This window comes from Drosophila bipectinata, chromosome 2L (genome assembly GCF_030179905.1).
Source record: "Drosophila bipectinata strain 14024-0381.07 chromosome 2L, DbipHiC1v2, whole genome shotgun sequence".
In the NCBI taxonomy this organism is placed as follows: domain Eukaryota; kingdom Metazoa; phylum Arthropoda; class Insecta; order Diptera; family Drosophilidae; genus Drosophila; species Drosophila bipectinata.
Genome location: NC_091736.1, coordinates 10,322,130 through 10,348,827, shown reverse-complemented (window position 1 = coordinate 10,348,827; position 26,698 = coordinate 10,322,130). Strand labels below are relative to the sequence as shown.

General features: G+C 43.9%; 2 protein-coding genes across 3 annotated transcripts; one reads left to right on the top strand and one right to left on the bottom strand.

The window, feature by feature from the left end:
* Positions 1–140: 140 nt before the first annotated feature.
* On the top strand, positions 141–3,008 carry NimC2 (Nimrod C2). The gene is made up of 5 exons (XM_017243413.3): positions 141–252; positions 317–419; positions 719–774; positions 833–1,754; positions 1,819–3,008. The coding sequence occupies exons 1-5, from the start codon at positions 182–184 to the stop codon at positions 2,803–2,805; spliced, it is 2,139 nt and encodes a 712-aa protein (XP_017098902.3). The 5' UTR covers positions 141–181; the 3' UTR covers positions 2,806–3,008.
* Positions 3,009–3,152: 144 nt separating this feature from the next.
* On the bottom strand, positions 3,153–20,860 carry rk (G-protein coupled receptor rickets). 2 transcript variants are annotated; one of them, XM_017243406.3, is made up of 15 exons: positions 20,590–20,860; positions 12,637–13,548; positions 11,235–11,306; positions 10,524–10,667; positions 10,045–10,188; positions 9,391–9,462; positions 9,261–9,332; positions 7,888–7,956; positions 6,647–6,784; positions 6,443–6,583; positions 6,305–6,370; positions 6,095–6,238; positions 5,676–6,043; positions 3,828–5,609; positions 3,153–3,751 (listed from the first exon to the last, which is right to left on the bottom strand). In XM_017243406.3, the coding sequence occupies exons 2-15, from the start codon at positions 13,176–13,178 to the stop codon at positions 3,444–3,446; spliced, it is 4,062 nt and encodes a 1,353-aa protein (XP_017098895.3). In that variant the 5' UTR covers positions 13,179–13,548; positions 20,590–20,860; the 3' UTR covers positions 3,153–3,443. The 2 variants fall into 2 exon arrangements, with proteins under 2 accessions (XP_017098895.3, XP_070133316.1); XM_070277215.1 differs by lacking the exons at positions 6,095–6,238; positions 6,305–6,370; positions 6,443–6,583; ... (7 more) ...; positions 12,637–13,548; positions 20,590–20,860 and having other exon boundaries at positions 3,828–5,599; positions 5,676–5,787.
* Positions 20,861–26,698: the final 5,838 nt, after the last annotated feature.

The following is a 26,698-nucleotide window of genomic DNA, read 5'->3' as shown; positions in this document are numbered from 1 at the left end:
ATAGCACATGGGTATCTGTGCCATATAAATAGCGATATAGGAGGAAAAATACAGCGCTCAAATGATAAGCCCTGAAGTCCGATTTACGATCCCTCGAAATACGATTGAAAGTCAATGGTATGATCATTAGCAAAGAGTAACTTTCAGGGAGCAGTTGCATTAAAAACACTTCTGACTAAGCATGTTGGTCCTTGTGGTCCTATTAGTGGCCGGTTGTGGCCTGCGGGCTCAGGCTTGTGTCGATCGCGTGCCGTGAGTTGAAATGACATCTAGTCAGGTCAAGATTTCAATAAATGACATGTTAATGGACTTACAGGGTGGTGAAAATGCGCGGAACTGTGGTTACGATGCGTAAACCTCAAAATCATGGAAACTGCACTGGTAATTGTGGATCCTTGGTGGGCAGAACTAGAACGGAGGTAATGTGTGATTTTTTCGCATGGATCTCCTATGGTGGCAATGTCTACTTGAAGGACTTTTTTTTTGTCGGACCAGGTTCAAGCTAAAGCCAAGCATCCAATGAGGGATAAGGCATCTTTAAGCTACACTTTCCCGAATATGAAGTATATTTTGCGAGAAATTATAAACTAGGTGTAATTTAAAGAATATTTCTGGTAGAAGAAGTCGGATGGACCGATAAAATAGCAAAGAAATACCTTTTCACGATTTTGAAAGACTTTGTGAGTCTCTCATTTATTGATAATTTTCTCTCCCTCAGACTTACTTGTCCTACGAAGAAGTGTGCTGTGAAGGCTACGTACGTGATGAGGATGAGTAAGTATCATGGAGGCTCTTCTTATGTTGAGAATTAAAGACTTTATACCTAATTCAGGGAGTGCATCCCTCAGTGCAAGAGCTGTGGAACGAATGGAAAGTGCCTGTCGCCAGATGTGTGTCTTTGCGGGAAGGGCTATTCGAATCGAAAGGATCGGGGTGTTTGCGAGCCGGAATGCAGCGAGTCTTGCGAAAACGGTAGCTGTGTGGCTCCGGATGAGTGTCAGTGCGATGTGGGCCACCGGTTCGTAAATGGATCCCTGTCGGTGTGTGAGCCCGCCTGCCCCGGCGACTGCACCCACGGACGTTGCCTGGAGAGCGGAGAGTGCCAGTGCCTGGTGGGCTATCAGTGGGACGTTCAGCTAAAGAAGTGCGTCCCCGTGTGCCAAAACCCATGCTGGCATGGCGATTGTGTGGCGCCCAACGAATGCCGGTGCCACAGGGGCTATGAGCCTCTCTTCCTACAGCCCTGGAAGTGCGATCCCGTCTGCTCGAATGGGTGTGCCAACGGTGTTTGCGTTTCCCCCGAGGTGTGCTACTGTAAGCCTGGCTTTGTCCACATCGACCCGAAGAATGTTTCCTCAAACTGCCAGCCGCAGTGCAAGCCGCCCTGCGTTAACGGCACCTGCATCTCACCTGGACGTTGCATTTGCAACGAAGGCCATGTCTTCGCCGATACTTCAGAGACCGTGTGTCAGCCAAGCTGTCCGAAAAACTGCGAAAATGGCATCTGCAAGGGTCCCGGACAGTGCGAGTGCTTTGCTGGCTACGAAAAAACGTCCCCACACCGCTGTACCCCCGTCTGCACCACGACTTGCGGACGCAATGCCCACTGCTCCGCTCCGGACGTCTGCGCCTGTGAGGCGGGCTACACCTTCGTTAATGGCAGCATCACTGAATGTGAGCCCCTCTGTCCCCGGAACTGCAGGAACGGAGTGTGCAGCAGTCCAGGCATATGCAGCTGCTGGGAGGGATACCAGGTAAGATGAACTTCATTATATTAATTATGTTCTATATAATATTTTTCCTGATATCCGTTTAAAGGCTCTGCTCAGTTTTTACTGCATTCCCATATGCGCGAGATCCTGCCTACACGGGAGCTGTGTGGCGCCAAACGAGTGTCGTTGCTTCACCGGCTACCGACCGAGTCCAACGATGGGGTCGAGAATCTGCGAACCGATCTGCAGCCAGGACTGCGGACACGGTCGCTGCATTGCCCCGGAGATATGCCAGTGCGACCCGGGATACGCCAAGCGATGGCCCATGGGCACCTGCGAGCCCCACTGCCAGCAGAAGTGCGTGAACAGCCACTGCGAAGGCGCGGGGAAATGCCGCTGCTACGAGGGCTTCCAACTGCGGCAGAACTCCAGTTCCATCTGCGATCCCGTATGTTCGCCTGCCTGCCAGAACTCAACCTGCGTCGAGCCCGATACATGCGCCTGTCTGCCCGGGTACGAGGACACCAAGGTGAAGTATCAATGTGTGCCTGCCTGTCGGCCCAGATGCGAGAACGGGCGCTGCACAGCCCCAGGTCAATGCAGCTGCGATCCGGGCCATTCGGTGACCAATGCCAGTGAGCCCCACTCTTGCCGCCCCCAGTGCCGGGAGCAGTGTATCAACGCCGAGTGCTTGGCCCCGGAAAAATGTGTTTGCCTGCCCGGCTACCGAATGTTGAGTGGAAGCAGCAGTGAGTGCGAACCGATTTGCTCCAAGCCATGTGGATCGGGCAGGGTGTGCACCGGTCCCGAAACTTGTGAAGGAGAGAATGCCGACTTGGACTCAAGTCTTGGATTGGCATCTAGCTTATCCGAGTCCGGCACCCATCTGGCCTTCCACTGGACCATGTTTGTGCTGGCCATCTTGCTGTGCTTGGCGCTAGTGATGGCTCCTCTGCTGGTGATCAGGGAAATGCAGCGACGCAGACGAGGGGGCGACAAGCAGCGGACACATCTGATCGAGAATCCCTCCTACGGAGTGATGATGGCCAATGACGACGCCACCAGCGAACAGGGAATCGGCTTGGGGGACTAATCTCGCATCTGTTCGCTCTAATATCAAAGAACTGCATTCCATCTACTCGGAAATATTTTAATTTAAGTGTTTATGGCTTGGTTTCATTTTCAATGTCTACAGCGATGAATGCTTGGCATCATCGAACACAATACACACGTACATAAATATATGTATCTATATAGAGTTATGCTAATATTTACGATTAGGGTTAAGAATGTAATCTAATGAAATAAATTATGTTATACATACATTAATACTCTCGTCAATGCTCTCGGTCTCTGGTTAACATCAAGCCAAATTTGAAATAACTGAAGTTTTTAGATTGTGAAACAAAATACCCCTTAAATCGAAGATATAACAAGAGTTCGGGGACTTGACTAATTTGGGCTTAAAATGAGTTTCATCCATTCGTTCGGTTGGAACTTAACAAATTGACTACTTAATACTATGCATCTAATATCTTCTTTGTGTGTTTTTGTGTATTTTGTGTCGTTAATAGCCTAGGTGCCGCATCCTTTGACCCTCCTCCTCACACGCCCCGCCCCACCCCGAATACAAGCTATGAACACAGTCAGCTTTCGTCCTGTTCCCAGTGCAGCCTACAGAAACGTCTCCCGGTTGGCCCTGCTCATCCTCAGCCAGCCGAAGTCCCACCATCATGGCGGGGCGTCATTGGGGTCGGGCGGGGGTTTCGCTGGCTGCAGCACAGCCGGCGGTGGGGCGGAGGAGGGGGCGATCAGGAAACCACTGGAGGCTCCTGGCAGTGGCATGCCCAGAAATCCCGCCACTCCGGCATTAGATGAATCGCCATCCTCCATTATCACCGAACTGTCGGCTGCCGAAGGGATGGTTGGCAGGAATCGGACTCCGAGGCGGGGCGGCGAGGAGTCCTCCTCCTCCTGAACAGCCTCTTGTCTAACCAGACGTGGCTTTACGGCCTCTAGTTGCGCCTTTCCGTTGTGAGCTGTAAGAATATGAGTGAAAATGTAAGTACACCTGAATAAAGTATCTTCTTAAAGATGTTCTGGAGGCAGTCCTACCTATAATCGAGGGCAGGGGTGTGCTGCTCCCTGCACTGGAACGCGACAGCCGGAAAGTAGAGGTGCTGGCGGTAGTGGCCGAGGCAGACGAGTCGTTCCGTGAGCTGGACAAGTTCGAGTCCTGCGATGTCTTGCGGGTGATCAGCCAAGCGGAGTGGCGTCTGCGACCGTGGATGTGGCCGTGAGGCTCGATCATCTTCAGCGGCATGCTGCAGTTACCAGGAGGCCCGGGAGCGGAGGAAGGTGGGCCGTGTCGCCAGCTGGAGGACCGGGAGCTGCAGAAGTTCTCGCTGGAGATGGAGCTGGCTCGGTTCTGGCGCTGCTGGCGGAGCTCGGCGAACTGGTACTGGTACGGATTGGCAGCTGCCGCCGTGTAAGCCCTTTGGCGGCGCTGCTGTGGCTGGCGGCGCTGCTTGCGTCGCCGTCGTCGCTCCCCGCAGCAGAAGGCCCTCAGTCGCTGCCACAGGCTGGGCGTTTGCTCCATTTTGTGCCAGTTGGGCATTTCGCTGGGCAGCATCCTTAGACAGCGGCAGCCGGGTGGATGGGCCACAGCCGCAGCAGTGGGCAGCAAGGGCGGGGGCAGCTCTCCCCGTTTTGTGCGGACCCCGCCTCGACCACCACCTTGACCGCCCCCGCCTCCGACCACCCGAGACTCCTCAAAGTGCTTGCACAGGGTGACGCAGTCCTTCTTGAACTGCTTGGTCATGATGGCGTAAAGGAACGGATTGCAGCAGCTGTTCAGAGGGAGCACAAACACCGTGAAAATCTTGGCCTGCTCCAGAGAGATCAACTGCAGGCCGAAGATGGCCGTGATGGAGAAGAAAGCGATTGGGGACCAGCAGAGGAAATCGGTGAATACCAGCAGGGCCATCCTCTTGGCTATCCGCGAGTCGTTCGTGTTCCAAGCCTGGCTGCCCCGGATTGCCCAGTACATCTTTAGGTAGCAGCCCATCAGGGTCAGGAAGGCGCATCCATTGATGAACATCAGCGAGATGACGTAGGTCAAGCTGGCCGGGCCCGTGGTGGTCTCGAAGGGCAGGCACACAGCGAACTTGCGGTAATCCGACACGCCCATTAAGGGTAGCAGGGCCATGACCAAGGCGAATATCCAGCCCACCCCCATGATGTAGCCGGCCTGCCTCAGGGATAATCTTTTGTTGAGATGGATGGCATGGGTGATGGCATAGTTACGCTCCAGCGTGATCACTGCCAGTGTGTATACGGAGAGCTCTGAACTCAGCACGGCCAGGAATCCCGACAGTTGGCACAGCAACGACATCTGCCAGGGTATGGCAAACATTCGGAACTCGCCCAAAGTGGCGGCGTCCACAATGGCCAGAATGCCTAAGTAGATTCCCATGAAGAAATCGGCCGCTGCTAGGTTGCAGACCAGAAACCTCGGCACATCCATCTTGGAGCGAGAGCAGATCAGTACAAAGACCACCGTTCCGTTTCCCAAAAGGGCCAGGAGGAAGACCACCCACACCCCGCAGCGCAGGGTCCACCAGTCGAAGAGATCTGTGCAGGGCAAGAACGGTCCCGGCATCGGTAGACACTGCACCGAACCGGGCTGAAAGTCCTCAGTGGAAATCCCCGAGAAGAGCCCGGTGCCAAAGCCGTAGCCAGTGCCGGGCCCACTCATCTCGTGCTCCTCGAAATACTCCTCCATGTAGCTGGTAGCGATCTGACCTCCAGTCTGCGATTGCAGTTGCTCCTCGTTGAAGTTGACCGCCATCTCCCAGGGATCGTGAATGGTGGCGCCCAGCTGTTTGCTGAGATTATCTTTTATAGATATTAGATGGATTACAGATAGATAGCCAGTTAAGATTCCTTTCTATTTATACTCACGCATTTGGGGCCATATATTCATCATGCTATTGTTCCACAAAGTCATATCGAACTCTGCATCGGAGGGAAATAGGACAGCTTCCTGGACCTGGGAGGGTTTTCGCTGCGAAGACATTGCCACCAAGGGTAGAAAGGCGCAGCAATGGTAGGCATAGGACAAGATGAGCGTTTGAATGCGGGGAAAGGTGTCCGGCGGAGGGAAGTCCCTCAGCTTCGGATTGTTGAAGGTCTTCAAATGGAGCAACGCCCGCAGTCCCGATTCAGGTAGCTCGGGAAATATGTTATTACCCAGATTCAGATCCTCAAGGGCAGTAAATGCCGAAAAAGCTTCTTTGTGTATATACGAGATCTCATTGCCCTCCAGGTCCCTATAAATAAGTCGTTATAGTTTAACCAATGGAATGGAAGAAAGGACTTACAATAGTTGCAGCTTGGGGATCCCGTAAAAGGCATCCTGGGGCAAGGACTTGATTCGATTGTACGAGAGCAACAGATCATGCAGTTGCTTTAGACCATTGAAGGGCTTTCCTTGGACCGTTTCTATTTGATTGCTGGATAGATCTCTAGGTTGGTATAGAAGAGAGCTTGTTGGAAGTTAATGCTGCTACTGACTCTAGTCTACTACTTACAACAGCCTTAAGTCTCTGCAGCTACTTAAATTTGGGATGCGTTTCAGGGAATTGGTTTTGAGTTCTCTGGCATGTCAGATAAAATATATATACCATTTAATTAATTAAAACTCCGAGTTGTATTTCAAATCTACTCACAAGCTCTTCAGTCTTGGAGTTTGACGGCATAGATTAGATGGCACTTCCTGAATTCCGGCTCGGTCAAGCTTGAGAATCTCCAGGGCATGGCAGGCTTCAAGTTCGGGAAAGGATCGCAAAGTGCGTACGTCAGATAAAATCCTAAAAAAATAAGACGAGTGCCGTGTGGTGAATGACAGACACTTAGCTTTGACTGACACTCACAGCTTCCGCAATTTGGTCATTCCTCGAAAGGCTCCTGCGGAAATGGTCGAAAGGGGGTTGGCCCTCATGTCCAGCATTTGCATGCTCCTGGGCAGGTCTGTGTCGTTTATCCAGCGCATTCGATTGCTGGTCATGGACCTGGTAGGGGGCGATGGAAAACGGTGACAGGAAGTTTAATATAAACGTTTATCCAATGCCAAGAAAAGTATCTTTTGGAAACACACTGCTGGCAAGTGGCACTCGGATGCAGCTGCATTTAAAAGTCAAGTTTTGCAAACACGCCAACAATGCCAAAAATAAACCGTGACAAGTGCATACTCTTGGGCGCTCTCGTATTACCAAAGTCGTTCTGCTTTTCTTGGCCAACGACTGAGGGAATCTTGAGAAGAGTTCAGTCAAAACGGAAACAGTCTGAAGTCCCAAAAATTCAATCAGCAACCACAAAAGCTTTAAATTTCGAGGCAAACAAATGAACTTTCATTTCGATAGCAACTTTTCCACAAACAAAATCTCTTTGTTTATCTCGTCTAATTTGTTGCATTGTCTTGGCTTGGATCCCATTCTTTTCCAAGTGGAGTCAACAAAATGAAGATGCTTACTTAGGGGTTTTAATCCTTTCAAATTTAGTTTTTTTTTTCCCCCCCTGTTTGTGGCATTCCCACATATACGGCACACACATGGCGGAAAAATAAAAGGATTCTTTCACCACACTCGTACAAATTTATTTGCCAGCTTAATTCCCCAATCATGGATGCAATGGCTCTGGAGCTGCAGCACAGCGTGGCTTTTATCGCAACATTTAACATGCTCATAATTATCCTGTTTACCAGAAATTGAATTTCCTCGGGGAGCTCTTGGGATCGCAAACGATGTCACCATTGCAATGACAGTTGCAACGGACTAAGATGTTGCCGCGACATTGCTGCGGCTGCTGTTGCTGTTACTGGAGTTTTTTGAGGAAGCAAGTGTGTGACAAAAACAAAATGCAACTTGCGGTTCTCGATTCTGTGCCATGCTAGGAATGGTTGGAATCAGAAGGAAACTAAGCTGGCTGGCCATAAATTCGACAAGTAATGATGCGTTATGATTTTTGGTTTCCGCTTGTTTGCCGCCCGACAAAGTAGGAAATGTTGTGGCAAGTCAACAACGTCAATTGCTCTCCCCCCAGCGCAACTCGAAGCTCCCACAATTTGGTAATCTCGGCCAGTGCACCTGCGTTTTCGAATATCCGATGTACTTACAGCTCCTGTAAATGCGACAGTTTGTTGAGTCCTTCGGGCAGGCTGCTTATTAAATTATCATCCAGTTCCCTGCAATGGAAGAACAGAACGCACCCTTAAAGAACACTCCTTGATTTCGATTATAGAAATTGAGTTGCAAATTTGCTTTTGCATTTTCTTTTTTAAGGGAATCACAGCCATTTGCATGACTCTGTTTGGGGGGTCAGTTTTTCTACGTGACAGCACGTAGTTCGTAGCGGTGGGTTTTCCATTTCCGCTCGACCGAAACGGGGTTAGAAGTATGCAAATTTATGCATGAACATAAAGTTTCCCACTACTTTTTATCAAAGGGCATTGATTTCAATTATTTATCGTAATATTTTGTAATGACCAACTGGACGAATCTAATGAACATGAATCCTATAAGGCTATATGATATTTCTAAATCTATATCAGGTGCTCCCACAACAAAGTTCGCCGCGCTAATGCTTTATTACTATTGCCTGGGTGGATGGATGAAGCCTTAATAAATCTTGAAACAAACGCCAGAATGCACTAAAATCTCCCTCATTCTTCTCGGCCACGATGCACGTCGAAAGTTTTTCACTTTCACTTGATGCATCCCACAGAATGTACCCCCTTAGCCTCGTTCAAAAGGAGAACGGTACTCTGCCAGTCACAACATAAATTTGCATATTTCTCCGCCGCCCTGCCGAGGTCTGCTAGGGGGGCGTGGCTGTGGACGTATGTGCTGAATAGGGCGGTGCGTGTGGCGCGGCCACAACGAGAGCTGTGCAGCTTAAAAGCCAAAAATTTGCGGTAAACAGCAACGCAAAACGTCACCGCTGGCGACGACAATTTAAGCTGTCGGTTCCGCACCAAACTGGAGCTAAACTTAACTCAGCCGAACTCAACGCATGGGGGCTGCGGGAAAAAAAAATAAAATAGAAGAAAAGTTCTCTCGCCTGTTCCGGAAAATTGAAATTTATTCGAGCCATGGCCGCAAAACGGATAAACACCATTTCCACTTGCCACTTGTGGTTGAAGTTGCATCGTTTTCTTCATACCCTGAGCATTTTTAATGACGCGAGCTAAGGTGTCTTTTCAACCTTAGAAAAAATTCCGAGACTGATAATAAATTAATCTTGTTTTTTAAAATTATTTTTATGGAACAAAAAAACGTTCCTAAATTAAAAATCCAGATATGGAAACTAAGCTAAGGGAATTCCCAAACATTCTAGCGCTTTGAGAAAAAAAAATCCATTTCCTGTTCTTTATCAGTACCCCAAATTTTTGGTCGCATTGGTGTCAGTGGGTTTCCCCATCTCTTTATGTGTTTCCTAAATAAACGGCTTAAAGTATTTAAAGTTTCGGTCATGAATGCTATTACTCACAAAACTTTCAAAGCGGTTAAATTTTTAAGAGCACCCGCGGATATTTTCATGATTTGGTTTCGCTTCAACAAACTGAAAATAGATAGAGATTTAATGCTTGAAATTGTACTAGAACTCATGTATTACTTACAGCACGATCAAGTTTGGCATTCGGGGAAAGTCCTCGTCGTTTATTATTGTCAACAAATTGCTGCCCAAATTGCTGTCGATGGAAGCAAATGGAAGCAGAAGGAAAAATTATGAGCAATGCCATGATTTTATGATGCCTTAACTTTCATTTATAATTCAATGCTTTTTTGTGGTTCGACTAAGTTTATAGATTAAAAATGGTAATGTACGAATGCGGAGGAAGTTAGGGGTCAATGTTCTAGAAAAACATGCACATCAAATTATTATTATTGGCTGTGGTTAGTTTATATGGGAATGAATACCGAGATAGTTAAATAAAGGTCGTGATTTGGGAGTATTTGATTTATGCAGCATGCACTATAAAGCCAGAACGTGCTTTAAAAATTAGATACATTAGTTTTCAAAATTTGTTTGTGGTCGACAACATAATTTTTCACGGTGGTTTTCATAAACAGTAATCGCAAACAATTTACCTAATTGCATTGTTAAGCTAAAAAGTTTGCCAAAATCATTCCGGAATTAATTTGCCAACATTAGAGCTCAACACTTTGGCAATTAAAACAATTTGTTAATTGCGTTCGACTACGAAATTTCGATAAACATGCAAAGTGAAATAATCAGAATGGAAAATGATTGGGGCAAATCAAAGGCTCACAGTGCTTCGAGGGTTCTGAGTCCGGCCAGAGCGTTTGTGGGTATGCGATAGAACAGGTTGCCCTCGAGGCGCAGGGTGCGTAGTTTCTGCAAGTGGCCGAGACAATCCCCGTCCAGGTTGACCAGGGCATTGCCGTTCAGCTGGCTGCAGGTGCAGCGAGGCGGGCCGCAGGTGGGTGGTGGTGTCAGCCATGGCAAAGGTGTCCAAATTAAAAGGAGAAACGAAAAAGCAGCAGAAAGAAGTGTGTAAGAAATGCGAAAAATACGGGAAAATAGCGTGTAATTGCTCATATTTATGGGTGTGTGGGTCTGGGACGGGGGCCAACGTAAAACAAACAAAGCTTCCATCCGGCCGAGAAGTCCTTGCTCCGCTTCGATATCCTCGTCTAATTGCAATGCTCAAAAGCAAACATCAACGTTCACTCACACACTCACTGACGGACATATTTTATTTTTAAACACTTGCCGTTGCATACTTACAGGCTGGTCAGCTGGCCGAGTCCTTGGAACGATTGCGGCGGCAGGGACTTGAGCCCACAGTTCTGCAAGCTCAAGCGTTTCAATTTGCCCAGACCATAGAATGCATTGGGATCCATATTAATGATGCTATTGTCGGACAAAGTTCTGCAAATAAACCTTCCCTCGGTCAACAATAGTACATACATATAACCGGCATAAAGTCAAACTAAAGTCGAGTGTCGTCGCCTAAAGTGCAGGAAATTGCAAGAATAGCACTGCCAGGAGTAATTAATCGTGCCAACTCGCTGAAATATACAGCGTAATCAAGTAATTTATATTACCCTGGCCGGGGTCGGGACTAGGATTTGGGGATGGGTGGGGTAGGGTCTGTGGTTTGGTCAGGGTTGGGTCTCCGACTCGGTCTCAGGGTGTGTTGACCGCTGTGATTTTTTGCGGATGGGTTTGCTGTGAAATTGAATAATGAGTTTCTGCCACGCCCGCAAGCGGCAACTTTGGCTTTTAAAATGACGAAAGTTTTTCATGTTGTCATATTTTGTACTCTTTTTTTTCGAGAGCACGACAGATTAAAATGGGAAAGTTTTGGGGTTTCTGAAATACTCGTACTCTGCGGTATGGGATAATCCGCACTATGAATGAAATTGTTATATTAATCATTATTTAAAAAAAAAAACAAAACAAAAACTGAATGTCATAAATTTCCCCTGTACTCACAGCTCTTCCAGATTCGGCACCATAAAAAATGAGTTCGCCTCCAATTTGGTTAAGTTGTTGTTTCCCAAATCTCTGTTGGGAAGAAAACAATAAACAAATTAATAACCCGCACTTAGCCATTCGATAGGCCTACAATTCATCCGTCAATAAGGCAACAAGGACGTATTGCCATTGTCATGAATAGAAGAGGAGGCTTAAATGATTTCCAAAAAATATGAGCCGGGCGGAGAGGATTGATATAAATCTCTGTGGGCCATCAATCAAACGGGGGAATCGCATAAAAACATATTGAGCTAACCCGAAGACCCCTCGCTGCGGAAAATGGCATAAAAATGAAGATGAACTGCCGTACTGCCGGTGGGGAAACTAAGATTTGATTGCCAAACGAAAACTTTGCACAAAGTCGGGAAATTCGTATTGAAAGTGAGTGCCACAGATCCAAGCTGCAAGTGATTTTAATGGCTTATGATTGGTGCCTCGGAGCGATGCGTTAATTAATAAATTATTTATTTATTTATGGACCGTTCGAGTTGGCCATTAATCAGTGGAAACTTTGGCCTGGCCAAAAGCGGTGCCCAACTCCTTTGAGAGAGCCCGTCGGCGGCAAGAAAACGTGACTCACATACGTGAGCAATGACATCGTTGACGCTGATGACGAGGCGATTGCCCCGCGATTGCGAAACGCTGCACAACGTGGCGTATGTGTAATTAGATTAAACCGCATGCCAAAATCGTCCAAATCCGAATCAGACCAAAGACTGCGAAATTGACTTGTAATTATGCGATTTGAGGAATGCTAGCTGCGGAAAATGGTTCAATATTTCGGACTATAAGTCGGCATAATCGCTTAATAAGGGAGGCTCACGCATTGTTCTCCAATGTAATTAGACAGCAGGTTCAGGCCCCCAAGAAAACTGGATTTTTTAGTTAGTTTTATGGATTGAAGGAACTTTAGTAAAAAGGCATTAATTTTATACATTTTTGTATCGAATCTCTTGTCAAACTAGCCTCTTAACGCCCCTAACTTTCGAAAATATTATTGGCTTGAGATCAAAAAAATATATCTTTTCCTTTTTATATACATGTTGTTGCATCTCTGAAGATCATACTTAAGAAATCATTTAATTTATAATTTTCATTACATAATTACATAATTTAAAATTTTAATAGGATTTCTACTCGTTTATGGGCGTCCTTAAAATAGATCATAAATGTAATCAAGATAAGAGAGGGGATGGAAAAATATCATTGGTAATCTTTTCAAAAAGCAAAATAAACCTATAATTATTTTTTCTTAATGATTAATGGTATTAAAAATATTATTAAAATAAAATTTAAGGACGACTATTCTATTTATATGAAATGTTTGAAAGCTTCTGATAAAAAAAAAGTATATACTCACAGGACCATCACCTCGCTGGGCAAGTTTACGGGCACCGCCAGGATACCGATCCCTCGGCAGCTAAGTCGCAAGCTCTCAAGGCTGCCGCTGCAGTGGCAGTGCTTCTGCTGCCACCGCTCGCAGATGGTGTGCAGGGTGCGCTGCGGCTGCTGCGGTTGAAGATGCTTGCCGCTTGAGGAGTTTCCGGAGGCGGTGGCGGGAAGCTGGCTTCCGTGGTACTCCTGCAGAGACTTCTCGTAGAGGATCTGGGCCTCCTTTTCGGGATCGGCCGAGGGCAGCATCACGTTCTCCCTGATGCCCGAGGGCAAGCTCGCGGTGGTGGGCGTGGCCAAGGACTTGTTTACTGCAACTTGGCTGAGATTGTGGGGCAGCGAGTCCTGGAAGTCAGACTGCTGCATGGCTTTTGTTCGATTTTCTTTGGTTTCCTCGCCTGCCACCTGAGCTGGCAGCGTCGGCACCATCAGCAGCAGCAGTATCAGCAGAGATCTGATACTGCCGACGCACCTGATGCTCTGCCGACGCCGCCGGCAACTTGCTGCCATCGTCGCCGTCTCAGTCGCAGTCGTCGTCGCTGTCGCCGCTGTCGTCGCAGTTGTTGATTGATGCTGTCAAGCATTTGTCATTTGATGACAGTTTTGTGTGCGATTCGTTTCTCGCTCATGATTCCCGGCTGCCGTTGCTTTCAGCCCGCAGTTGCCGCTGTTCTTGTAACTTGCCACTAACCGACTCACAGCTCTGCCACTGCCTCGTATTTACTTTATTCACCCCGGCGTTCACTTTCCGATTCAGTTGCACTTTATTGTTAGCTCGGTTTTTGCCAGTAAATGGAATTCACTTTGATGGCCTGCGTTTTTACGCTTCACGTAACACAAATGCAGCGATTTCTTTGGTTATCACGGTGATTGATGCTGTCTGAGGGGATGCGATAATGAGGTGTCAGTTACGCTTCCTAAATTATTATTTATTGCCCCTTGACGGTTGCTGTGCGCAATCAGCTTGAGGGGCTTTTACTTACATTAGAGGGGATAGACAAATTGATTTACCAACAGGTGAACTTTGATCATCGTAATAGAATTAACTTGGAAAGCAATACACTTCTAGTGTGCATCACAATATCTTATAGTATATTTGGATTAAATGTAGTGTAACATTTAAAACAAAACTGACGTTAATGGGGCAACATCATAAACTTTTTGTCACATTTCCCTCGTTTATGACGAGGGTCCATCACACAAAAAGGAAACTTTTTCAATTCCCAAACAGGCAGCGACCAGGCAGGACGAAATTAGCCAGCAGGCCAACAAACACTTTGCACCAACAAAGGCCCTCAATCAGTCGGGCTAAAAACGAACTCTCCAACTATCCAAAGCCGAGCCTTGTTCTTGTCAGAAACAAAAGGCCAGAAGCTGATGAATGACAAATTTGGCACACAATGTTCTGTGCAAAATTGGTGGGCAAGGCCCATTTTTCAACACTATCCCCGAGTCATAATTAATGAGTCTGTTGACAGTTTTAGATTTGCAATGGGCTACAAAGTGTCCACGAATCGTTTTTTTTTATATGTTCTATATATGTACATACGTACATATGTTTGTATGGAAAAGCGACTAAATGAATCTTAAGTTCACAGAAATGTCACGATGATGGGCCGATGCAGGATGAGGAAGGACAAAAATATGTCCAAAAAATAAAAAAGATTTCCCAGCACGAGCCGCCGCCTCCACCGCAACATCGCAGAATTGCTCACACTTCTGCCGATGATTTATGGCATGTTTATGTTCCACTGACCTCGCCAATAGCAACCAAAAGCAGCAACAACTGAGCGGATAGTTGGGCACCTCGGAAACGTGGCCCGTGGATAATGGGATGGAAAAGCGTCCAAAGCTGTGAACAAAGTCGACTATAATATACCTATTGCTATTTTAATAAAGTGTACCTAAAAATTTCTTAAAGACTTAACTATATAAAAGACTAGTTTTTTAGATTTAAGATTTTCAGGAACCTCAGATGAAAATAGTAAAAATAGTTCTTGATTAACCCTCCGTCTTTATAGGTAAGAGGGTACCACACATTTAGAACTCAATTGCCTCTAATGGAACCCAGAATCATTCATGAATAATAATCTGCGGGATTCTCTCATATTGACTAATTGTAAACAAGCACCAATTGTTATTTATTTGGTGTGCTTATCGATTATAAACAGAATATATAGTATCTCTAATGCGAGTATGAAAGAGCATGCCCAGGCTAGCGACAAGGCGATGAAAATGACTATGTAAACTAGGAGAAGTCTAATAAAAATAATTTTAAAATGCTATACAAGACTATTTTGTTCTTCCAAGTATTTCTTGTTTTTTTTTTTTATCTGCCTGGCAACAAATCCTCTCGACAAACTTTCACCCATGCCCTCTACAAACCTAAAGCCATCTGCAAACGAATAGGAAAACTCAAATATTTACGCCCTGGCTGTGAAGAAAAGGAGAAAGGTAAGACATGACCTAGCAAAACACGATTTGAGAAAACAAAATCACACCAACGGCAGCCAAATGCAAACACACGTTTTCCAGATTGAAACTATTTGGCGGGGGAATTTATAGATTGTTTTCAGCCACTTCAAGCTGAGTGGCCTGTTTAAAAAAGAGCCTGGCCAATAGCTGGGTAAGGTTTATGTTTTCTCTAATATGCATATATTTAAAAAGGGTGCACAGAACTGCCATACAAATTTTCAATAAAACATTTCTGCAAAAAATGAAACCACTTTAAGAAATAAAGCATACCTTGATAAATTATTAAATATTACCTTAACAGGTTTAAGGCCGGGATAATGGAAGGTAGCAGCCAGGAGTCTTAAATCTTAAATTGTAGAATCACCTCAACAAGACTTAATTAACTAATTATAGCGTATTTAGCTGCCAAACTGATTAGTTGACATTGAGTGCGTATTGTGACAGATCAATCTCGGCGTTTATCACATAATCGGTAAAGCGGTTTATCGCAATTTTCGCCGAGCCATGCAAATTTTCACAGTTGAACGATTGCCAAGTCAATCGTTTCGGTATTTTACGGATTTAATTGTCACACGATTTTGTTGTGACTGTGACTTTAATTGATATATGGTCAGCTGGCACATAGTCACACGTGAGTGTGTTGATTTCTGTTTTGGGTTTCCACGCACTTCAATGCCAATCCGTGGACAGCCCACATAACTCCACAGAAGGCTTCAAAAATTCATGGAAATCTCATAAATTTTTGCATTCGCAGCGATTAATTACAAGAACCCAGATACTGACACGCCCCAAAAAAACATTCTGTGGCAGCCAGTGTTTGGGTGCTGTGTGGAATGGGTCGCTGTGAAATATGAAAAATATGAAACCCAATATGGCAAAAGTTTAATTTTCGTGTCGAAAATTGATTTTGACATGGAGTGAATTTATATTTCCCCAAAAAAAGCACTCCTCCGGCTAACTCCCGACCTGAGATGCAAACTTGTGTGGCTTGATTAAATCAATTTCAGCTCACTTGATATTTTAAAGAAATCAACAGAAAACCAAAACCGAAAACTTGAACGTCAGTGCGGGGCGAGCGTATGCTTTTGTTTGCTGTTTCGATTTTGTGTATTTTTTGCCAAGTGCAGCTCACCAAATACAAAACTGGATTTTCAACACAAACTGCAACTTCAATTTGCCGCCGTTGTTGTTGCATTTATGCTGCCTTATACTGACCTTGATTCATTGTGGGATATTTTCGATTTTTTGTTGTTTTTTCACTTTTTTCGCTCGACTTTATTAATGACAGCTGTTGCATAATTTATTTAAGTTTTGGCGCGCTCAAAACTTTTCAGGCTAAAATAATTAAATGCGATTTCTGTTTAAGGAAAAAATCAATTTTCTACCGAGTAGCCAGAAGACTAAGATGATAATTCAATTATTTAAAAAAATATTTCTATTTTCTATTTCTGTTTTTTTTTTCAGATGAGTCCATTTTGTTAAAAGTTTATTGTTTAATATTTTTTATTATCAATCATCCGTCAATGTGCCTTTAATCCAAATATTATTATAAACATAATTGGTTGCCCATAAACCGAAGAGATTTGATCCATATGAGTCTTTTTTTAGACCTGCCAGCTCTTGCCAATCGAAGTAATGGCCAGAGGAGAGTTCACACCTCCGGTCCGATTGTTTTTGGCCTTTTCCCGGCTAGCGGGCCACATTTGATCGCCTTGATCTACACCTCTTTTTGTGGCTTATTGTTAAAAGGCTCACATGTACTGTGCCGTGTTATTGTTGCCGTCGAATCGATTTCGTGTAGCCTCAAGATGGCCCGAGGGGGTGATGGGAACATCTCGCTGGCAGCTCTCATTATTGCCGATTATTCAACTGTTTATTTTATGGCTTTCTCATTACCCTCTGCTCAGCTGTGTGCGGCACAAATTGGCAGCGTCATCGCCGTCATAATCGACCTATTAGCCAAAAGGAGAGAATGCTTCTTATTTACATTTCACGCTACTCAATTTTATTGGCAGTTTGGGTCAATTGTCTGGCGACTGCGATGTGTCCGAAATCGCTTTCTGATTCTTTGTCGGAGATTCGCAAACGAAATTAATGCCTGGTGTCTTGACCCCTGATTCTTGCCAAAACTTTTTGTTCCTTCATTTCGAAATATTTCGAGTAAGCCGGGTAGATGAAAGTGCAACATTGTTTATTATTGCCGTGCATATGAATACTCCTTTCTGTTCTTGGCTGGCAATCAATAGGATATCGGGCACAAAGGCGGCTGCCAACTGGCAACTGACCCGAAAATGTGTGCGAAACTCGATTAAGTAAATTGTAACAGTGGGGGAGACCGAATTGTGGCAGAGACGGCGGCTTACTTCGATTTGGCTATCTGTTCTAGAACGTGACACAGCTGCAACAATTGATTACGCATACGACCCGTTGAACCCGGCTAGCTCTGACCGCTGCATCAGACACAATACCAGTCGAGGGCCAAGTCCGAAAAGTCTTTTCTGCTCGTTTGCGTTGTTTTGTTTTGTTGCAGACATTTTTATAGCTCCCCAATTGGTAACGGTCGAGTGGGTGGCCGACGATGTCAGGAGCAGGCTGCTCGGGACGCCGGACCTTGCCTCTCCAGACACCCAAACTTCCTTTATCTGGGTAATTGCTGACTGGGTTCTGTGGCTTTTCTATTGCCGTTTTGAGGCACTGTGTGATTCTGACACTTATAGCACACGGGCTCCAACCGAGGCGCCACAGATCGTACAGCTTTAATGGAGGAAAAGTTTTCCCTAATTAATTGATGGAACAACTTAATCAAACACTTTGAGGCGAATAAAGAAACTGAAACCTCATCTCAAGTCAATGGAGAGTAAATTTTCAGTCCCTCACCTTTTGAGGAAGGTCGCGTAGGAGTTTGCTCGAAGCCAAGTAGAAAATTTTCAATTTGCGGCAAATGCGCAAATTGCATTAAGGAAAAGTTTTCCTTTCAGCTTGAACGATTTTGTCAGCGTCTTCTGCTTTTACTTATAGCGTGGCACCCATTTTCCGTGGCACCCCGTCCCATTTGCCTAATTACACCAATGTGGCAACATCATTAAACAACTTGCACAGTTCTTTTGATTAACCCATAAAAAATGTTCATTTTTTTTAAATATAAACTCATCATACAAGTATCTATATTTTGTGGCACATATTTCGGGAATAATGTCAATTGCGCCTCCAATTATTTTCCACTGAGAAGCAATTTCCGCCGATGACGACCAAAAACAGAAAGAGCCCACGCCCACGCTCAAGATATCGTATCAAAAGCGATGTCGCCATTCAATAAATATAACAATTTAAATGAAAATGTTTATTTTTACGCTACCATTTTGTGATTGCAGTCGTCTGACTTGTTTGTTAGCAAAAATGCTCTATTGATAGAAGGTAGTTTGAAGAAGATCAAACTTTAACTAAATAACTGCAAATGAATAACTAGGGAAAATTTTATTTAAAATTTTCAGTAAGCAAACATGAATACTTCTCCTCAAAAATTAGTTTAATTTTATTTTTTGTCATTCTTTAAAGAGCATTGCGTAGTCGACATTCCTAGCAAATCCTTCCCACTTCAGTCTGTCTATGCCTCGCTTTTGTTTCTTCTCATTTTTTGTCGCTATTCATAATGAAAATTAGTTTGTTCATGCGTAATTTTTATAAACTGTCGTCATCAATAGAAAACCCCCTGCCTGCTCCACAATCACCCCTCATTACTCTGCGTAAGCGGCTCGTTAACTTGCCCCGGCTCGCCTTGGAAATGCACTTAGGCTTCGGTTTTTGGTATTTGTTTTGTATACATTTTTCAATTAGCTGCAATTTAGCGGGTCGCCGAGGCAGCTGCCTGAGAAAGAACATTTGCCGAAATTGATGACGCCTCGGAGCAACCTTTTGCCTTGCAAAACTTCAAGCTCGTAAATTAAAAAGAAAAAGGTTGCCACGCTCATCCTCGGGGCTGCTGATGGATTACAAATTAAGTTAAAACTGATGTGGGCTGCATCATCGAAGAGACTCTGTGGCTCTGATTAAATATGCAACCCAAGTGGGAATCCGAATCGTGGGGAATTTTCGGTTTCGGTTATCCAGAGCCTAAATGGAAATCCAAACACGCGTCAACACTTTGTGGACTGTGTGGTCAGAGTGGTCAGTGGGTGGTGCTGGTCAGCAGACTAGGGCGATGATTTCGATCCTCTTTTTTGGCATTTTTTCTTTGTGTTCGGTATATTAATGAAATGCATGAGATGCCGGCTGTCTGCTTATATCTTCAGCGCTAAAGTGTTGTGAACATTTCTGGCTACCAGATTGGCATACATAATTAACAATTGCACTCGGGGCGCACTCTCTAGGTTGATGTCAACACATTTGATGGCTTTTGGAGGACTTGTCCTGGCTCCGGGTGCATTGACTTTTTTCGGGTTTCTTTGGCTAAACGAAATCTGACTTCAGATAGCCGTAATGAATGGGAAACATTCTCATGCATTATGCTCGCCTTGGGAAATTTACACAAACGAAATTCAACCGCGAGTAAATGTAGCTTGGGGATAAAATAAATCTAAGCTTTCAAATTGGGGTTTCAGAAATGTTTAACTAGCACTTTGTGAATTTCAAGAAAATCTAAAATAGTATTGTGCTTTCACGAGAGCAAAAAATTAAGGCATTGATATTAAAGTGTGAGAGATTAATTGAACCATTACTGAAAGTCTACAGTCTACTAACAATCTCTCAATTAAAAGACCCATTTTAAAATACTATCTCAATAAACTCGATATCAATAAATTGTATCTCCATTGAAATGTGTACTTCTTAACTGAATTATCATATGCGTTGACTCATTTACACGTATCACCACAACGCGTGTCATATATACAAGTTCCAAATCCAATGAAAATTGAAAAAAAATATATATAGAATTTTTATATTGGCTATCACGATCACAAATGCTAGGCATTTAAAGCGTCACGAGCCATGTTAAATAAATCGACGTCATCAGTGTGCGAATTTTGATTATATTTTTGTGGCTTGGCTCGTTTTGTGTTTTTATTGAAAATTGAAAGTGTGTTATAAACACTCACACACGCGCACACACACTCTCGGATCTCGGGTGACAAATGCACTCACAAATACGGCACACACAGCCGCTCGGGGAGATGAAAATCAAAACAGCAACAAAAGTTGTTGATGCCGCCAAAAAGTAAACGACCTTTAACGCCAATAAAAACACACACCAAAACAACACACGACTTCAACAACTGCATCTGAGTATGGAGGAAAGCGGCAACAATATTGTCGACTCCTTGCCACAATTTGGTGCCGTTGCTGTTGCTGTTACTGGCTGTTTGCCGTTGGATCCGTTAAAATCGCGGTCAGAGCACAAGATATAATTTATGCGTAACGAGTTCACGCGCCTACAAAACTTTGGTGGCACCTCGAATCGGAGTCAAGTTGTCGGTTCACCGGTGGCACTTGTTTCTGCCCAAACTGTTCGGCGAACTGCACACGTCGGACGCACAAAGCGTACTGAATCGAAAACGCTTTTTGGAGGAGCCTCTGGCCAACACAAGCAGCGGAAAAGGCGGCAGCAGCTGCTCTAAGCGTCTGAACAGCAGCAACTCGTACAGCAGGTTGCTAGCAACATTCAGATTGTTGCCAGAAACATGCCAAAATGTTGCCAAAGGATGTGATATCTTTGGTTTCTTGAAAAAAGTATGAATGTTCAAAACAAAAATTAAAAAAAAAAAAAATCATTTAAAACTAAAATAAAAATATTTAATAACAGGTCCTTTGGCATGAAAAGGCTTGTTTCTTATTTTTCCATAATAATATATTTTTCGATTTTTTTATTAAGTACTTATTTTTTATTAACATATTTGAATGCAATTGTTTATGAATTTAAAAGTATTTAGATTTTAATTATTTATTTGTATTGAGTAATTTTTATAATAATTATTTTTATGAGCAGTGCCTAGCAACTGAGGATGATGATATTCATTTTAATTTATGTTTTTTTTTACCATTTATGAGAGGTGTGTGGGTAATTCTATTAGATGTAAGTATTTGGGTGTTTAATATTTAGGTGGTTAATATTTAAATTTATATAAAAGGTTAATAAGATTTTATTAGGCAATGTTCACTTGAATGTTTTCTTTATAAAAAAAAAAGATTATATTTTATTTAATGGTAATTATTAAAAATATGGATGTGCCTTTTAACAATTAATATTGAATTAATACATATTTAAAATATTATATATGATGTAGTATAGTTTCAGCTTTAGTTCAAGTAGTTGTATGATTTCATCGGTAACATAAATGATCCTAAATATTTACTAAACTACCATAAGCGTATATGTTTGTAAGACTCACAAGAACATATTGCTGAGATTGCGCAGTCGGTGTCCATCACATTGCCTATCGAGATATCCTTTTTGCAGCGTGTTCTGCTCGTAAATGTTCCCGAGTCCTTCGGCTGGGCGCAATGCTGAATGCAAGATTTACGCCGGCATCCATTGAGTGGCCATAAACACCTGTTGCTACCACGGCTCCTAATGGATAGTCTTGTTGCCACCACAGTCCTTTTCAAAGACATTTGCCACATCTGCTGGCTACAAAGAAACGTTTTTTATGGCCCAGTGCAAAAATATACGAAAAAAATAGTGTTTCCCCTATTTTTAGTCATTTTAATGCGGCTTATGTGCGACTAGAAAATTGTGTTATTGTTGGTCGATTTATTTGTACTGCGGCTATTATTGTTGCCAGCCGCTGGAAATATTTCCCAGACTCAGTTTTTCGTTTTGTTGCGCCATGACGGGGGTCACAAAAAGTTCACTTAACAACCGGACCCACAAATAAATGTGTAAATTGTCAAAAAATCAAAAGAAAACTTTGTCATGTGTTAATTGAAAAGCATTTAGCCTTAAATGTTTTTGCGGTTGTTGTGTGGAAATTGAATTGGGTTTTTCCAAGTTTGTGCAATTATTGAAAAATTTAGAGCGAGTTAATTTCAATTAGACCGTGATGTCACTCACTTACTGTCCATGTTTAAATAGTTATTTGAAATTTATATTCGTATGGGCTTAGTAAACTTATCTGTTTAATATAAAATACAATATTTGCATAGAACGGCCGTAAATTTAATCCAAGCAACAGTCAAGCCGAAAAATCGAAATTAAATACTTTCCCACTGCGATAGAAGCAGTTTTTTCACTCTCATTTGCAAATTTTCACATTTCGCTGACGGCTCATAACTTCTGGCCATGAATGGGGCTTCGAAGGGGTGGGGCAGTGGGATGGCCGAGCGCATTATGCATAAATTCCCGTTAATTAAAAGCGCCACAAAGTGCACGAGATGGCCATGGAGGGGGAGTAAAGGCGCGAATGAAATGGATATAGAACAAGAGAATAGAGGGCTTGAGGGATATGGTCCTTAATGCAGGCCCAATATAAAATATGCGTGTCGGTAATTTGAGGAATGCAACAGAGGACCAAAGGCCCCGTAAATTTTCAAGAGCCTGCTCTGCGGAGAATGAAGCCGGCACGCCACCCTTCACCCGATATGTCCTTTCCCGAGTGCAGTCCCCGCTTCCTACATTGAACTCGACCAACCCAAACGGAAGCGGAAGTTGCAGCAAATGGCGTATGAGATTGAGTGTGTGTGGAAGTGCCAAGGAGTGCATAGAGGGCATGGAGGGGGCAAGCGAGACCCGACTGTCCTCGTAACAAGAGTCCTGACCATACACACACAAACAGGATAACGACGATAACTACAACCAGGAACCTTTCATGTTGAAGGGGGCCTTTGGAGAGCAAAATATTTACACATACTAAATCAGGAGAAAGCCCTAGAGCAGACTTGTGTGTGTGTTAGGGTATTCAATGACCTTGTAAGGATGTTTGCACTTTTTGCTGAGCCGGGCTTTGAAAACTGCGAGTGGGTTAGCCAACAATTATGCAATTAAGGTAAAAGGGCTTTGGAGGAAAGTTCTATCTAAAAAACCCAAGTACAGTTTTTAAAGCAAAATAAGTTAGTAACTAAAGTCTCCCGGAGTTTGAAAAATAGTCCCAGAGCTACTTAAAAATTTTCGCCATTCATGGCGCATAATAAACTATTCATTAGCATTGAAAAAGCTGTCAAAAGCAGCGACATTTAGGCCATAATTCATCAGCGTTTTATTGGCGGTAAGAAAATCCGTTGAGTGATAAATAACATATCTGTTTTCGAAATTATCATAAATCGCAAAGGCTAAAAACGGGGATGATTGAGTGAAAATTTAAAGGTGAATTTATTGAAACGGAAAACTCGACCCTCGACAGACTTCGAGAGTCATATTTAACCTTGTTATATTGCAGACAACTTACATAAATAAATTGCCGTCACCACTTGTGTTATTTTTTGGGTATAAGAGATCAATGTCTAAACAATAAACATACAGCAGAAGGCAGCCGGCAACGTTTAACCCAATACTTCCATTCCGTAGCGACCTACTTACCAACGCTGGCATATTGATGGCTAGGATGGAAAATATCCAAGGGAGGACGGCATTTAGCTCTCATTCGTTATGCGAGTGTGACAGTTGTCTGGGCGGGGAAAGTGGAAGGGGGAAATGCCATGGGGAAAGCGAGAACTGTAACCAAAGACGACCACGATGAACATGGCGCACACAAAATTGCATGTCGAGTGCTGCATAAAACTCGAATTACAGCAAATTTGTGGATATCGTTCGCCAACCAAAAGGTTTTTGGGGGGTATGGTTGGGGGGTAATTCGTCTGTAAACAATCCAGTCAACCAGCCAAATGCATTCTGTTTTTATTTGACAAATATTAAATAATCCTTCAGGAACAACCTAAGGACTCATAACATCTAATCCCAATGGAGTCAAAAGTCAACCAAATTATTGGGATTGGAATCTGTTTGTTTTTCTCTCTGTATTGTCCCTATTTTGTTGTGAAGGAAAAGATACCCAAGCTGCATTGTCCAAGACAATTAAAAACTGTAAAGTAACACCGAGGACGAGTCGTGTCACAGCCATTTTGACATTTTAATTGCCCCAAAAAATGTGAAGGAGCTGCCAGCGAGGACAGGAGGAGCTGCCAGCGGTTCCGAGAGACCGCGGGCTCGTTGGCTCGGTGTCCTGCGAATCAAATGACAACGACCACATAATTTGCGGCTGCTCGCTTGATTTTAATTGCATTTCCAGTTTTCGTCAAAAGCTTAATTTAAACAATTACAGGGTCGGACTCGGGCTTGGGCTCGGAGCAAATCCCCAAAGAGGCCGGCTGGTATAATGCATTCGCAGACGCCATAAAATGCAAATTCCTGTTGATCCTGTTTGGCGATGCCAGTGCATGTTCCCTCGCTAGATGCCATTTAGTCGGGTTAACTGGGATGCCGTCTGCCCGACTGCCTTGTCATGTCTGCCCTGTGCCAATTTTCCACGACCACCGCCGTTTCTGGTGCGCTTTTGCACAAACCAATCTAAGGATATTGTCAGGATGGCAATCCCACAGGCCAGCACAGCCTGCCCGTGGGTGGGCGGCATTTTTGTTGCCAGGATGCCAGCAGCCTCCTCCATTGGGGCCGAAGCACAAATATTTGATTCGCTCTTTCGCTTCTATTTTTTTAAACCACTTAACAGTTGTAGCACTGTAAAAGGTAGAATAACTTCATTATAATAATAATTTTTAATTCAGAATGACAAGCCTTAATTCTAAATTATAAGAAATTATAAAATATGTATGTATTTATTAACTAATAAAATATTTTTTCTCTGTAAGGCAGCTCATCTTAGTTGTGCAACTGCACTGAAGCCGGCTCAACATAATCCCCAAGCATTTTAACGCTGGCATTGCACCTTTGACCCGATTTTCACACGCCTGCCCTCCCCCTCTGGAAAGAACTCATCAAACTGCTATTACTGTTACCCCTAGAAAACCGACAAGGGCAGCTGCGAAGTTGTCACTATATTAAGCTCATAGTCCAGGCGGCATTAGATAAATATGCAAATACACTACTGGCCTCCGAAAAGGATAATATTAAGTATACGACATGTTTTTCACACATAAACTGCGATTAGTTCGCAACTTCGAATTGAGCCACGCAATGAATTGTCTAGATTTGAAATCGGACAAAGACATAAATCACATGGAAATGGTGGAGCTCATTAGAGGACCCACAGTTCATTGACCGGGACACGCGTCCTGGCCGAGCAAACTTTCGACTAGTAGTTCCGTTTTTACCCTTTTGTGGAAGGTCGAGGCGCCCAAAAAGTAGGCTACAGAACACAATTTTTATCGGGCCCACGCACGTCAAGGCTCCGGTCCCGTGTCACACACCCACTCCGCCCCCTTACAGGGTTATATATGTGACTCTATCTATACATTCATTGGTTTTTTGTTTGCCCTGCCATTGTGGTTTATTTATTTATTTTTTTAATTTACTTCTCATGTGTGTTCGGCTTTGGCTTAGTTGGGTTTCGATGTTCGGGGAGGAGCTCCATAATTCAAAATGAAAATAAATAGCCAGAATCTCCAACAAATATTTGAGAGCTTTACATGTAGATTGCTGGCGGCTGCAGAAATTGTGCTATACAACTGGAATTTATATTTATGATTTAGTTCTAGGTGAGGCCTTTATCTCGTATAAAAGAATATGCAGATTCAGTTCCAGTGGATGACAGTGTTTCTGATTAAACCAGCCTTGACATGGACATATGGAGATTTGCATTACGATGAAGTGAAAATATGGTTTAGAGAAACAAGGACTAAGTTCTGTGTAGAACACAATACAATTTGTCAACGACATCACTTTTATGCGTAACAAATAATGTAAGCCACTAAAAACAGGCAAAATAAGGCCCCATTCCCGCTTCATAAAGAACCGCCATTGAAGTGAAATATGAGAATGCTACAAACTGATATTTAAGTTGACTGAAAGTTGTTATCTTCTTATAAACTATTCCCATCACCATAAAACCCAATCGTTTAAATGCCCTTTGACCTGACACATTCCGTTCCAGTGTTTTCTCTGCTTTCTTTTTCGTGCGTACGTGCTGCGTGTTTCGTCGTCCTTGAAGAGGCTCAACTTTAAGCGAGTCAAGCCGAAAAAATCTGCCAAATCATAGGCCATTTCAATTTAAATGTCCCCAAAGATGTCCACGCCACCACCTCGTCCATTATCCTTCCCGCCATTTCTCGCCATTTGGGGGGTGGAGTCCAATGCTTAATGTGCTTCCTGTTGACGATGCCAAATCATGAAACTTGGCCTGTGGCTTTGTTTCCCTCCAGTGTCCTCACTCTTTGAGGGGAAGCCAAAAATGTGCCTTCTGAATTCGACCAGTTGGCTTCGAATGACATGTCAAACACGCAACTGGGGCGTCTTTCGGGATTTTCCCGGTTGGCAGTGTCCGAGGCCCCTCTAGAGAAAATATTGATTATTATTACTGTGGGCCAGAGCCTACCGCGGATTAGGTGAGGATCCCAGGAAAGTACCATTTGGCCATTGACCTTCTCGGGGAGCAAAGCTCTGACATTCCAGCCCA